Below are 14,691 nucleotides of genomic sequence, written 5' to 3' on the forward strand. Positions count from 1 at the left end.
CTTCCATTACACTCTGTGCTTTTCCAGCACTTCTTATTGAATGCATTGGCCATGCTGTCAATGGAAAAGAGAGTGGTCACTGAGATGACTGACTTTAACCAGAAGCTCACTGAGAAACTGGCAAGCCAGAAAGAAAGGAGGCCTGTGATTAGGCAACTTTCCAGTGTTTGTGTGTTTTAATGATTACCTTTATTATTTCATTACAGATAATAAACCCACACTGAACTCAAATCCCTGATTCATAATACATTTATTGCATGTTTTAACAGTTGACTTTAACAGTAACATTTTCAATATTTTCTCTTAGCAGTAATGATACATAATCACCTGATAAATGTTTATTTACAGTCCTGCATTACTAACACTTTCATGTTAAGTTTGTTTGCTCCACTGATCAGTAGTGTCACAGATGCTGGAGACAGTGCTAGAGATGGACTCTCACTGGGCACTCACAGATAACCCTGTCATTAAACCCAGGGTTCCTGCTTGCTGTTTTTTGTTTCTATGAACAGCAGAGATACAGTATGTGAATAAAAGTGCAAATATTTTTAATATATTTTATGTCTGTATTTCAATGAAAATATTACAGATTTAATTCCAAACCAAAGCACTAACAAATTTTATCAAGTCTGCATTATTGTTTTACAGGAAGCAAAAAAGGAATAAGTGACCTAATAGTTCCTCATGGACCCTTGATTGCTGTTGTAGAAAGGACATTAATCAGTATTTACTGTCCAGTGTCACCCAAATGAGGATGAGGTTCTCTTCTGAGCCTGTTTCCTCTCAAGGTTTCTTCATCACAGGGAGTTTTCCCTTGCCACCGTCACCACAGGCTTGCTAATTAGGGATAAAATAAAATAAGGATAAAATAGTTTAATAATTTAATTTAATAGTTTATTGTTCTTTCTCTGTTTCTCTTCTTTTGTAAAGCTGCTTTGAGACGCATATATATATATATATATATATATATATATATATATATATATGTGTGTAAAATAGGTTATTATGACTTTTCTCTTCAAACAGTTAACGATTTAAACTTTAGTTGCATGACCATTGGTTTTAATAACTGCTGCGCTGAACTGCGATGCATTTGGTCAACCAATTTCTGGCTCCTAGAAACAGATATTTCAGACTGATGAATGAGTTTCTTTGGGTTTTGCTTCAGAAACTGCATTTCTAATATCACCCCACAGGTTTTCCAACAGGGTTGGGGTCAGGGGATTGAGCTGGCCACCCCATTACCTCGATCCTTTTTGTCTGGAACCAAGATGTTGCTCACTTGTGTGTTTGGTAGTAGTGTTGTACATTTCAGGGGCATTTCCTCTTCAGCAACATAATCTCAAGTATTCTGATGTATTTAAACTGATCCATGATTCATGGTATACAGTAAAGTAGCCCATAGTATAAAAAATAGTCTTATGTGATTTTGTGCAATTATGCGTTAATGTGTTCATAGTGTACTCAGTGTTCATAGTGTACCGAAAAGAACAATTTATCAGACCACAGAATATTACGCCATTTCTCTTTGGGCCAAATGATGGCGTAACTTGGCGTTGTTTCTCAGAACAATGTTTGGAACGGCCCATTTTACTGCATTTCAGTGGGCGATATAGTTTATAACAATGTGTGAAACATTTGCTGCCCTTCTACAATAAAGGATAATTATTGACACCTGTTTTTTCACTGAAGGAGTTTTCTAAACTCCACACTGCTAATATTTTTTTTCTTTTACTCTACTACAAAATTATTTGCGAGGAAGAAACATCACTACGGCTAAAAAAAACTGGTTTAATAGCTTGCTGATGTTGTACCGCTACTTTTTAAAGCATAAATATAAATGCTAGAGTCCCTTCAGTCACGCAGAAGCTAAATCAAACTCAGCAAGGTTTCATAGGAAACGACGTCCATTATTGTTTCCTTACAGCCAGCCACCATGACATTTAATGCCAAAAGATCTCAGCTTGTGTATGTATGCACACACAATAGTGTTGATACACATTGCACTGCTTGATTGGCTGACTGCATAATAGTATGAATGAGCAGGTGTCCCAAGAAGTTCCTATTCAAGTAGCCACTTTGTAATCACAAAAAAACTTAAACCTCTCAGCTCTCATTATAGTGGAACTTGTGTCAAAGACGGTATAGCAGTTTTGTTACTAATTATCCAGGAGCTATATTATGAGAAATAAGAGTAGCATCATCCTGAGTGGCATGGACACCACAGTCTACAAAGCCCATGCTGTCTTCAGAGCACCACATCAACAATTTGGTTCTGACATCAGGTCACAGCCTTGTAAGTTTAATCAGATCAGTGATTGATTATTGATATGCAATAAAGTGAAAAGTGTTTAAAAAAAAAACAACACACATTCAATGCAGTGCTCATGTATACTTTATTTCTCTAAGGGAGGAAAATCTCTCTGCTGGGGTTTTGTTAACTCATTGCATATCACATATCAACTTCACACCACACTAAAAGCATCTAATTGAAGACAATATGAATGTATCAAATTCAGATTGAGGCTTAGCATCTCGGGCATTAAGCAACAACGAAATGGTCATTTCTAAATGTAAAAAAAAAAAAATGCTGCTGAAATAATTCCACTAAGCTAAGTGTACACCAAATATTTAAAATAAAGGTAAGACAAGATGTATTTCAATTTGAGTGGTACACAATTTTATTAATTCATTAATAAATATTTATTCAATAAAAGGTTGATATTTTAGGCTAAACACTTCCAGGTGCATGAAGTATGTGATAATTGTGCCTCTCTACACCACCACAATGAATTTGAAATTAAGCAATCAAGCTGAAGTGACAACTTTAACATTTAATTCAAGCACTTTGACAAAAATAATGCATTCACTGTTTACAGCCTTAGAGACATTTTTTTTCTTTACGTAGTATGTGAATTTTCACAGGCTCAATATTGACAAATCAACATAATTATAAATATAAGGATTATTTTTGTTACTTGAAGGCAAATCCTTTACAGACAAAGACTTCTTGAAGTCTGGGACTCATGGACATCAAGTGCAGAGTTTCCTCCCAGGAGATGCTCTGCAAGGGCTTGCCTTCAGCTGCTGCTTGTTTACGAGGCTTTTTGTCGTCAGTTATGTCGGTCATTTAAGAACATTCCATTTATTTGCCTTAAGAAGCTCTTGGGTTATCCATCTGAACTGTGAAGCACTGCCTTATCAGTTTTGCAGCATTTGACTGAATCTGGGCAGAAAGTATAGGCCAGAAAGGGCCGGTGTGGGTGCAGGTTTTCATTCCAACCAAGCAGGAGCTACACCTGATTCGAACTGGCTAATCAACTGATCTTGGCTTTCAGTAGACTCAGATGTGGCTTCTGCTCAGTTGGAATGAAAACCTGCACCCACACCAGCCCTTTACAGATAAGATTGGACACCCCTGCTCTAGGCACTTCAGAATTCTTCCTGCTGTTTCGATCAGCAGTCACAATGCAGTGCCCCAGTTCCATAACACTGCCTCCACCATGTTTAACAGATGACATTACACGAGCTCATGGAACACAACCCTATCCTTTCCTTCTACATATTCATCTCTTCCCATCATTCTGCTTCTCTTGGTGTCATCTGTCCAAAGAACCTTGCTCCAGAACCAGGGCACAGTTTTAGAACACTTTACTTACATTCACGAATGATTGTACACTGACAAAGACATGCCTACCTCCTTGAGTGTGCTTGACATGGCTAGATGCTGTGAGGGAGTTTTTTTTCCTGCACAGAGTAAAAAATTTTGCAATCATCCACTTCGGTTAACTTCTGTGGTCTTCCAGGCCCTTTCGGTGTTGCTGAGCTCACTAGTACATTGCTTCTTACTGTTGCAATGTTGATTTGGCCATCTCTCTTCTCCTATAGGTCTGTTTTGTTTTTTTCAGCCTAAATGATGGTCTCCTTCACTGCTTGGGACTGCATATTAAGAGTTTTCATGAACAGCTGCTGAATGCAAATTCAATCAACTCCAGACCTTTCACTCCTTAATTTGTCAATAATGAGGACACAAGCAGTTTCACGACTAGGTGTGACCTATCAGGCAAACGTCAAATGACTTTAGAGCCTGTGAAAATGGACGGACTAAGTAATTCCTAAACAGCTAATGCAATATTTTTGTTAAAACCCTTGAAATAAAGCTGAAAATCTAGACTATAATCACTTCATTTCAAATCCATTGTGTTGATTACAGAGGCAAATGATATAATATTTCTACAGCTATATTATATAATCTGATCCAGGAAAACCAGGTGGAGCACAGCTATAAAACAAAAGTCAAACCATTCATAAAAGATTTGGATAAAGAAAAGAAAGGAAGAAAAATCTGGGTAGAAAGATTACCGTTTAAAAGACTAGCCTGAGACAAAGGCACTTACCCACAACAGGTATTATGATCAGTATCTGATGTGAAACAAACAGGAAGAGCAAGACCAACAAACAGCACTGCAAAAGTCACATCTCTATAATCTTAAAGAAACTGCTATTGCATACTGTATGTGAGAGAATTGATTCAGTTCCATGTTAGAAAATTGCAATTTCAGAAATGAATTTCATAAAATCTGAATGCTCGCTGTACCAGTAGAGATCACAGAAATTCACTTTAGCTTTTTTTTTTTAATTGTTTTTCTTCGGACATGTTTTAGAGTAACATTCTGTGATGGTATCCAAATCTCTCGTTGGTGTTAGTGATTATCAAATGTAAAGTATTAATGTTTTTCTTAGAACATTCGATAATCACTAACACCAACGAGAGAATTGGGTACCATCACAGAGGAGTGGACTCATGTCACAAGGCACAAAGAATGTTATATCTTGACCTACATAATTAATAAGAAATCTATCAGCAGTTATTTAAGTACCGGATTTATCTGATAATTGAGCCTAAGAAGGGTTGGGCATTACAGCATTGATCAATATGAGATAAGAAGGTTCTGCTCATCAACCCCAAAGATAAATCCTAAATAATTTGTGTACTATATTTGTATGCTGGTTGTGTTGGATGGTAGAACAGCTATTATTTTAACCATGTTTACAGTACCATTACTTTTGCTTTAAAGTTAAGATATTTATCAACTGAGCAGTGTTAATAAATACTAGATTTGGGGTGTCAAGACAAAAATGTTAGCATTTCATTTATATTTAAACACCTGAACAAACTCATTAGGTAATTACAGAGAAATCTATGGGCTATATTTGGTGTGTCGGAAGGTGACAAACATTTATAAGCAAATTAAACATTGACAAATATTAATAAGGTATCCCACCAGGACTGGAGGTACCCCATCATCCCTGCACAATATTTTATTTGTAGAGAACACAACTGACAGCCCTTACAAAGGCTTATTTTCTGGATTTTGTGAAGCCAATGCATATGAACAAGCACGTTTAAGTCCAAATCAACTGACAAAATGTGTTTACACTACTTTTTAAGTGTAATTTGTGATGCATGTCATTTTATGGGTCATTTTAGGTGTGGTTAAAAATATATTTTTGTTTATACTGCTGTTAGCAAGAGTTCTAAATACCACGGCTTTAACGCACCATACTTTGCTAAAGTTAGATATCGACGCGGGAAAGGTTGGTCATGAACGCATTTTGAATTGTTCAGGATTTGGGTCTCCTCTGACTTTACTTGGGGCTTGAGTATTAAGACTTAAAACTTACTTGTTACTTGTTCCCACCTCTGCACTTTGGAAACAAAAGCAGGAGAGGTTAGTTATAGGTTTTTTCTAATGTGAATAATAACAGGGGCCATCACCAAACTTGCTACAAGTTTGGGGACATTGGAATCCAACAGCCATGAGGCTGTGAGGGCCCCCTGCTCGTAAGAAATTAAAGAGAAAAACATGTGACTTGCCTCAGCCTGAACAGGGCACCAGTGAGACTCAACCTCAGCCGGTCCCATGGCATCGCTACAGGGAGAAGAAAGATCCTCAGTTTAGCAACACACAGTTACCTGGGTCCAAAGTACTTCTGTTTCAACTTAGTCTCCCCCCCCCACCCCATCACACTAAAGGCTAGACACCCAAAAGCACATTAGACTGAATCTTTTTGTGACCACACACTAAAATTACCCCCCACCCCCACCCCAATGAATGTTATTTCAGGTCTTAAAGTGTGATTTACTTCAATGAAAATGACACACTGATTTTGACAAAGACACACAAGCCATCCATATTCTTTTTTTCCTTGACACACAGTGTTCTCTTCATTAAACCAGGTGTTAAAGGGACACTATTGCATGGGTTATTTAAAATGAATGTGGATGACTGGGTTGATGTCGTGAACAGATGACACTCCATTGCTTTCACATATCACAATCATGCAGCCATTACAAACCTTTGTACAGATCCTTCCCTCTGTCATGAAGAAACAGTCTTAAGTTTTCAACACCGTTTATTACAGTTTTCATAATAATACAGACACTTTTCACATCAGCTATTATTTATATGATTTCCTGTGTAGATAAGGATAAGCAGGCATACAAAAACATATATAGCTAACTGAAGCCCTCACCAAGCAAAGCTGGGGACATGAAGTCCAACAGCACCTAAAGGTGCTGTGAAGGCTTAAATTGTTTAATACAGTAGTATGTTTACAAAGACTTGCCTTGATAAAAGGTGCAGTACTGTTCACGTTACTCCAGCCGCTTCAAATTATTACGAACCATATTTACTAAACTTCACTTCTAAAAACCTAAACGGAACATAGGGGGAGGAAAAAAGCCACACTATAGAATCGGCAACATATTAGAGGTCCAAATAAAAACTGCAAAATTCAAAGTTTCATGCGTAAACCAGTGCTGTTCTTCCATTTCCCTTATTAAACTGAATTACAATTATGCTTAATGATTTGGCTTCTTAAGAACACCATTACATGAGAAAATGGTTGAATCACCAAACCTATCGGAGACTGGTGTTTGAGCTTCAATAACGGCCTCCCTGGGACATTACAGGAGGTCTCATGGCCATGGGCGGCCTTGGGGGAGCTCCCTGGTAAGGAGGAACCATTGGGGGCCCTTGTCCATATGGTGACATTGCCCCTGGCACATAGCCAGGCACTGCCTGGGATGGGGTACCGTATGGCCCTGATAAAAAAATTTTTTTAACAAATTACTTACCCATAGCAGTAATTTATTTATTTTTATACATATATACACACACACTCATCTTTTATATTAAAAGGAAATGGACCAAAAAAGGGACTGTACCATGCATGGGATGCCTGGCTGGCTGTGAGGAAGCACCCTGTTGAGCAGGCAACACCCCTCCCATTGGTCCAACAGGAGGAGTGCTGATGTGTGCCTGCCCTGTGTTAGGGATCTTACACTGGTAGCGTGGTAGTTGAGCACGCAGCTCCTCCTGACACAAACACACAAGGACACAAAGTGCAATTAGACAAGACTGCAATTGCCTGCTGTTCAAGCTACATAATGAGTATAAGTAAGAGAAATGTAATATATCTAGCCAGCCTACAGTTTTATAAGATTAATGGTACCTTAAAATGGTAACACCACAAATTACATTCTGATTTTATTACTTACTTTACAAGGGTGGAGCCATATTTGGACACTTACCAGAGAGATATCCTCATCAGGGTGGATCAACTTACTGGTTGCACTGGTAGTGGTGAGGGTGGCAGGCTTACTTGTGATGGGTGTGGCAGGTTTGGCCACAGTGCTGCCTGCGCTGGCAGCAGAGGGCGCAGGCTGACTGTAGGCTGGGAATGTGGCTTTGGGAGCAGCAGAAGTAGTGGCTGCTGCTGCCCCAGGCACAGCCTGGAGATAAAGAAGAATTTAAATCAGCTATAATCAGAAAAACATCTAATAATATCCATGATGAACATTTCTGTAACCCATGTCTGGCCCTGGAGGGCCATGACACTAAACAGCTTGAAGAGAGGCATCTACAATTTGTTCATTTAGTTTTTTGATTATAGAGAAGGGATAACAAACTGCACAGTGCTGTGGTCCTCCAAGGCTGCACTTGCTACTGTTTTTCTACTGATATGGTGCTGGAACCAGCAAACCCACAAAGACGCAGACCAAAATTTTTGGTGCTGGAAACAAACAGTTTTTGATTTGTTTTTCAATTAATTTGAGATCAGGCACTGGCACCCTATCAGTGGAAAAGGATAATAAAAGCCTGGGGAATAACTATTATACAGATAAGCATTGTGCATACAAGTGCACCAGTATAGCTGCTGCTAGCCATGAATAGTTTTGTAAAAGCCTAGTTTCACTAGGTCAGCAGGCTGCTGCGTACTTGCGACAGCGGCTTAGAGGGTGCTGACAAAGTGTCCATACTGGAGGAGGCTGAGCTTGTGCTGGGAGCTCGAGTCCCCATCTGCAGCATGGAGAAAAAGCAAAGAGCAAAATCCCTCAACACAGCCGCATTAATAACTTCAGTGTGTTTCATATTTTCACAAATCAGTGTATATTTACAATGTACTTTCATGCACCCTTTGAAAGGTGTGTGAAAAGTGGCAAATGATGCATGAGCTACTAATCTCTGCTCAAAACACATTCAAAACTAAGCTTTTATTTAGCTAATAAAAAAACCCTGATCTGAATACTGTGCATCACTGCATGTGAATTCTACAATTATAATGATCTAAGCTAAGTGACTGTATGTCCAGTTATGAAGGATTATTCAAAATATACATAAACAGAAATGTGGCCACACCTGTCCTGCACTAGGGAACAATGGTTTGGTGACAGCAGGCTGTGGAGCAGCAACTGTGGCTGCAGGTGTGGCTGCTCTTGGGATCATGCCTGACGTAGTGGATGCAGGAGCCTGGGGCATGTGGCTCATACCTGGACGATGGCCCATAGGAGGAGGCATGCCTTTTAGGAAAAAATCATACAGGTCTGTCAATTCCTTTTAAGCATGACATATGTAAATCACTTTAAGTTGTAATTCAGTTGTAATGGCAGGGGTTTCCAAATTCTGTAGTCAGATTCTAATGCACCATTCACTAAATGACTAAATATATCAATCATCTGACTCCTCTGAGCTGAAAAGTCAGTCACGTGTTTGCAATTAACATATTCTAGCAATCATTCAGCACGAGCGTAGAATCAGTCTAAACACTCGTTAAAATAAAACGTTTTTACCCCATCATGAGACAACAGAATAATTTTTTTAATCAAGATTATTATAAAATCAGTAATTAAAGTACTGAACCTGGTGGCATGCCTGGCATCATCGGAGGCATTCCTGGTCCCGGTGGCATCATCCCACCCATGGGCATCATGCTGTGGGGGGGAGGGAAAAGGAACAGATTTTTTTTTTCAGTCACAGAATGGAAAAGGGCAAGATATTAATAGCATACAACTTCCCTCCAAAAGTAAAGTGATGTGGCTAACTTGTTTTTGGTCTACAATAAACTGAAAATATTAGAGATTAAAAGATGAATATCAGAATTTTAGCTATTCGTCTAGAGGTGTTAACTTTTGGTTGGTAAATCCACCCCATTTTTAGGTGAGCAAAAGTAAATGAACAGAACAGATGTGTTTTCATTGTCTTGGCAGATGATGAGGTTGGTCCAATTAAATTTAATCCAATTCTCAATAAACTGGCAAACAAAACATTTCTGTAGACCTAAACAACAGATGAAGTCTTCAAAAGGTACAAACCAGGGTTTATACCAAGAGTACACATTCAGAGCTATTAACTGTTTAAACGATCAAACCGGAGCAACAATCAAATGTAATAATGTAATAATGTAATGACAAACTGTCAGTCACATACTCCAATAATTTTTGCTCACTTGAATAACAAACCTCATACAAAAAATGTTAAGGTGTTTAATAAGTCATGATGTAAATATGTAAATAACTGAAAGATGAAATTCTGATCTATATTCTCATTCATCTTGTGATATCAAGCCAAAATGTCTTCAGTGTGAAGCAAAAACAAAATAATTGGTCTTGCTGTTCCAATATTTTCAGAGGGGAACGTGTCCGAGTGCTTTTTCATCAGTGTTATTGGTGAATTCTTACCCAGGTGGCATCCCTGGCATAACTGGGGGCATCCCTGGCATCATGGGAGGGACTGCAGGCATCATTGGTGGCATTCCTGTTTTTTTTACATATACATATAAAAACAAAACTAATTAAAAAAAATCTCTGCCCCCTGCTGCAAGTGACTTTTTTCCCTAAAAAAAAACACTACAAAATGTAATATTCAAACTTATTGTGTTGCACATAGTCTATAACGCACAAGCTATATATCAAGCCTGTATCAGGGCTGGATGAATGAAACATTCATTAAATAACCCACTGCACAAATGAGCACTAACATGTGCTTCCCAGTCCCATGACTTGCCTGGAAAGTCACGAGGCTAAACCTTACTGGGCAAAAGAAGAAAAAAAAATACAGAGACCAAGGGAAACAATGTAATGTAATTATTAGCTTCTTATAACAAAGCCTGTAATGTAGCACATTGTGTTTGTGCCCTGAATAATTCTGCAAGTCACTGGCCAACATTTCATCTAAAGGATCTGGAGCTAGTACAGCAAAGTAGTATAGCAGACTTCAGAATTTACAGAATTAAAAAAAAAAAATATAGCATCAAATTCATGCATTAAGTTTATACAAAGCTAAATAAAGCTAAAGTGAAATAACTGTTTCATGAAAGTCAATAAAATGGTGGATTTCTGGTTGTAGAGTCACAAAAAGGAATGGTGAATTTGAGAAAGCTACATTGTCCACTAGTATTATATATTTGCCATTTTATTTATTTATTACTTTTTTAATTGTGATTTTAGGGTGCTCTGCATTTTTTCATTTAATATAATCAAAAAGTAAAACACGACACTTTACTCAGACTGCAGAAGAGAAGAGAGCAAGCAAGCTCACTGACACTTGTGACGACTTACTCAGGCATAATCACGGTAAATAAAATATGCATTTTTCTTTTCTTTCTTTATTATTAAAGCCAATTTAAAATAATTAATAGAAATTATTCGGCTCACCTGAGTAGCTCCCAGGTGGCATCCCTGGTGTGGGCACAGGTGCCATTCCAGGCTGTGCCATAGGAGCGTAAGCAGCCTGAGGCTGTGCTGCTGCCTGCTGGAATGAGGGTCCTGCCTCATCATCATCATCATCTTCATCCGAGTCATCTTGGTTCTGTTTCTTTTTCTGGTTTTCTGAGTGAGCAAACAATGTAAATGTAATTAAGGGTACATATAGGACACGCAAAGAAGGGTCAGAGAAAATACACGTGAGAAAGAATGAATTAGTAAATTACCCTGTGTTTTCTGCTCGAGTACCCGTCTCCTTTCTTCCATATCTTTCTCTGGAATACCCTCCATCCCATAAATTTCCAATTCAATGTCTGTTCTTCCAGGTATGGCATTGGGAACACCATCGATTGTTTCTTTGTGAACCTTCAGCACAGCAGAAAAGAGCATTTCATTTTAACTCAAGCACCAAGGAGATTATAGATCATGGAGGTATATACACATACTCACCTGCATACAGTGGATGGCCAGGCCCGGACCAGTGTATAGCTTTTTATGACATATGTGACACTTAAAGTGTTTGGCCTTTTGGTGCTGAATAAGAATCTTTTCGTCATCAAAATCCCTATTACAATACCTGCATTGATAGTTAAGGTCATATTGGAGCAAGATGGAAACATGGAAGAACATGGGAAATAAAAGGGCACTAACTAGTACCTAGCTTTTATGTTGTACTGAGTGCAGCCATATGGATTGCCTTTGGTTGGTTTAATACTGTGTTTGAAGCACTTTTACTTTCCTACCATAAGCTTTAAATTCCAAATCGTCAACTTGAGGTGGTCTTCAAGTACCAGATCTCTCCCCATTTACAGTGAGACAATGTAAAGTACTCCTCTCTTTTTACATTAGTTTATAGCAGTATTGGCTTTAGAGCAGTTGATACAGAGTACTTGGTTACATCTTTACAACTGACCAGTGTAACATATAACTGACCATCTAACATATAACTATCACTTGTCTGCTGCTGTTGACATTTTCAATCCAAAATGAATGTTTCACTACAGTAGACATTCGGCCGCTCAGGCCTGTCATTTCAAAAGTGCAGTTAAATTAGCTTTTTAAGCTTTACACACTAGACACATATACGTGGTTGATTATGTCATTACAACTTACAAAACATCTATAAAGTATAGTCGATGTTATAGATTTGCCTAAGTAGAGTGTCTGAATGTCAGCTGAAGAAGCAGCCGACTTTGTGTCACGCATACAGCAAAGTGAAATTCTGCTCCATTCTCCGAATATCCTAATTTAGGAAGTTGTGGTCAGTCAAGACAGAGCATCTCCTGAGAAAAGAGTTTAAGGGCTTTGCTCAACAGCCCAATAGTGACATCTTGATGGTGCTGAGGCTTGAACCTGGACCTTCTGATCAACAACTCAAAACCTTATTCACTTGAACCAATCCATATGGATTGGATCCATATGGTAAAGGGGAACTTTTCATAATGTGCTTGGCCATGTGGCAACTAAAGCTGCTAAAAGTAAATAAATTTCAAGTTAAGGAAAGTGTTTTCTCTGGCCTTACAAACTGCAACCTCACACAGACTGTAGCTAAAGCCTGAGGTTCTCCATGGGGTCTGTGAGGCACAGGATTCTGTCATTTACAGTCATTATGAAGGTCAATATTAAGCTCTTACAGTTATCTGATTGACCATAATAAATTTACCAAATATTAATAATATTAGAAATGTTCGTAAATGAAATATTTCTATGTGCAGTCTATGGAGCAGCGGCTTCCTTCAACAAACGCGCCTGTGACAAAATAAACCTCCACTATTTACCGAGGATGTCTAAAGTATTTGAAATATCAGATAAATGACAAACACAGAGATTAATCACACACACACACACACACACACACACACACACACACACACACACACACACACACACACACACACACACACGTATATAAACAGACAGACTAACAGAAGTCAGACATCATCATGTTTTGCTAGCTCGGCTACAGCGATTGTTTGTTACCTGACTAACAGAACAAAACAGATTTTTCCTCTTTATACAATCTCGAAAACCGACAGCTATTCTCATAAAGGATACCAACACCATGGCTTCATCTGCTTCTTCTTTTTCCTTCCCATGTTTTAGAAGAGTAGAATACAATCTGTTTGGAAATCACCAAGACGCGGAGCAGAGAGCGAACATTTAGCAGAAGAAAATGGCGCAGGCGGAAGTGGGTGAAAGTCTTAAAGTGGAAGAGTGAAACTCTAGCGCTACGATATCGCCCCCTACTGAAGAGGAGTATGAGGTGACTTGTAAAGTGTACACCACGTTAGATTCGGGCTTTTTCTTAATGGCGATTTTTAGCCATGGAACCCCTTTATTCCCGGGACTAATTGCTGATTAGGAATTATTTTAAGTTAACTCCAAGCAATCTTACAAAGTAGTCAATGCAGTCCACCAAGTAGCAGGTTCAAGTACACCCTACCCAGTGCACCTCAATTCAGTGGGACATTGGAGCACGAGGTCCAAATGCACCTCAATTCAGTGGGACATTGGAGCACAAGGTCCAAATGCACCTCAATTCAGTGGGATATGGGAGCACAAGGTCCAAATGCACCTCAATTCAGTGGGATATAGGAGCACAAGGTCCAAATGCACCTCAATTCAGTGGGACATTGGAGCACAAGGTCCAAATGCACCTCAATTCAGTGGGATATGGGAGCACAAGGTCCAAATGCACCTCAATTCAGTGGGATATAGGAGCACAAGGTCCAAATGCACCTCAATTCAGTGGGACATTGGAGCACAAGGTCCAAATGCACCTCAATTCAGTGGGATATGGGAGCACAAGGTCCAAATGCACCTCAATTCACTGAGATATGGGAGCACAAGGTCCAAATGCACCTCAATTCACTGAGATATGAGAGCACAAGGTCACAATGCACCTCAATTCACTGAGATATGGGAGCACAAGGTCACAATGCACCTCAATTCACTGAGATATGGGAGCAAGGTCCCAAAATCTATTTTATTTTTTTGACCATAACTGTTCAGTGTCAGTGGCACTCTGTACTTTTACTGCTGAAACATCATACACTCAGATAACAGATAACACTATGTAACATGATTTTTGTTCCTGGGTAGTGAATGACATTTTCCAATTACTCTTGATAGAAAATGATTTAAAAAATAGCCATTAAGCCCCTTGAAGTTTGGGTTTGGGCTTCTAAGAGAATGAAAATTAGCCCATTTTACTAAAAAAAAAAAAGCCCAAAACTAACCCAAATTTTCATGGCTAAGATGAGTTTTTTCTCTTTGTTTGGGTTACAAAGAATGGGGAAATAACAAGGAACAAGAAAAAAATTCCAATTAGAATACAGGTCCTCTATTTTCTTTCTCTTTCACTACTTTTTTTTTTTAAAGCTACTATTACTTATATTTCTATTACACTACTGTATATTCTATATTTTTTCATGTGTTTTGTATTGTCCTTGTAAATACAATTATTTGTATTGGCTTGTTCCCCCCTTCTACCCTGTCATTCTCACAAAGTAAGAATTTCATTGTACTAGTACATATGACAATAAAACTCTTGAATCTTACCAGTCTGTGTTGTTTAATATGGCTTTCTCTCTTTTTTTTCCATTTCCAATCTTTGGATTTCTCACATTCTTTCATTGTGTGTG

General features: G+C 38.5%; 1 protein-coding gene across 4 annotated transcripts; it reads right to left on the reverse strand.

Annotated features, from left to right (window-relative positions):
• Window positions 1–671: 671 nt before the first annotated feature.
• znf207a (zinc finger protein 207, a) lies at window positions 672–13,250 on the reverse strand. Of its 4 annotated transcripts, XR_009206353.1 has the most exons (13): window positions 13,103–13,250; window positions 11,498–11,624; window positions 11,275–11,413; window positions 11,000–11,173; window positions 10,025–10,100; window positions 9,207–9,277; window positions 8,706–8,866; window positions 8,286–8,366; window positions 7,598–7,798; window positions 7,232–7,382; window positions 6,924–7,108; window positions 6,631–6,717; window positions 672–5,933 (listed from the first exon to the last, which is right to left on the reverse strand). XR_009206353.1 is itself a non-coding variant. In XM_058406393.1 (12 exons), the coding sequence occupies exons 1-11, from the start codon at window positions 13,141–13,143 to the stop codon at window positions 6,948–6,950; spliced, it is 1,383 nt and encodes a 460-aa protein (XP_058262376.1). In that variant the 5' UTR covers window positions 13,144–13,250; the 3' UTR covers window positions 6,400–6,717; window positions 6,924–6,947. The 4 variants fall into 4 exon arrangements, 3 of the variants coding, with proteins under 3 accessions (XP_058262376.1, XP_058262370.1, XP_058262384.1); XM_058406393.1 differs by lacking the exon at window positions 672–5,933 and having other exon boundaries at window positions 6,400–6,717; XM_058406387.1 differs by lacking the exon at window positions 672–5,933 and having other exon boundaries at window positions 6,400–7,108.
• Between the last annotated feature and the right edge of the window lie 1,441 nt (window positions 13,251–14,691).

Source organism: Hemibagrus wyckioides, linkage group LG02 (genome assembly GCF_019097595.1).
Source record: "Hemibagrus wyckioides isolate EC202008001 linkage group LG02, SWU_Hwy_1.0, whole genome shotgun sequence".
NCBI lineage: Eukaryota > Metazoa > Chordata > Actinopteri > Siluriformes > Bagridae > Hemibagrus > Hemibagrus wyckioides.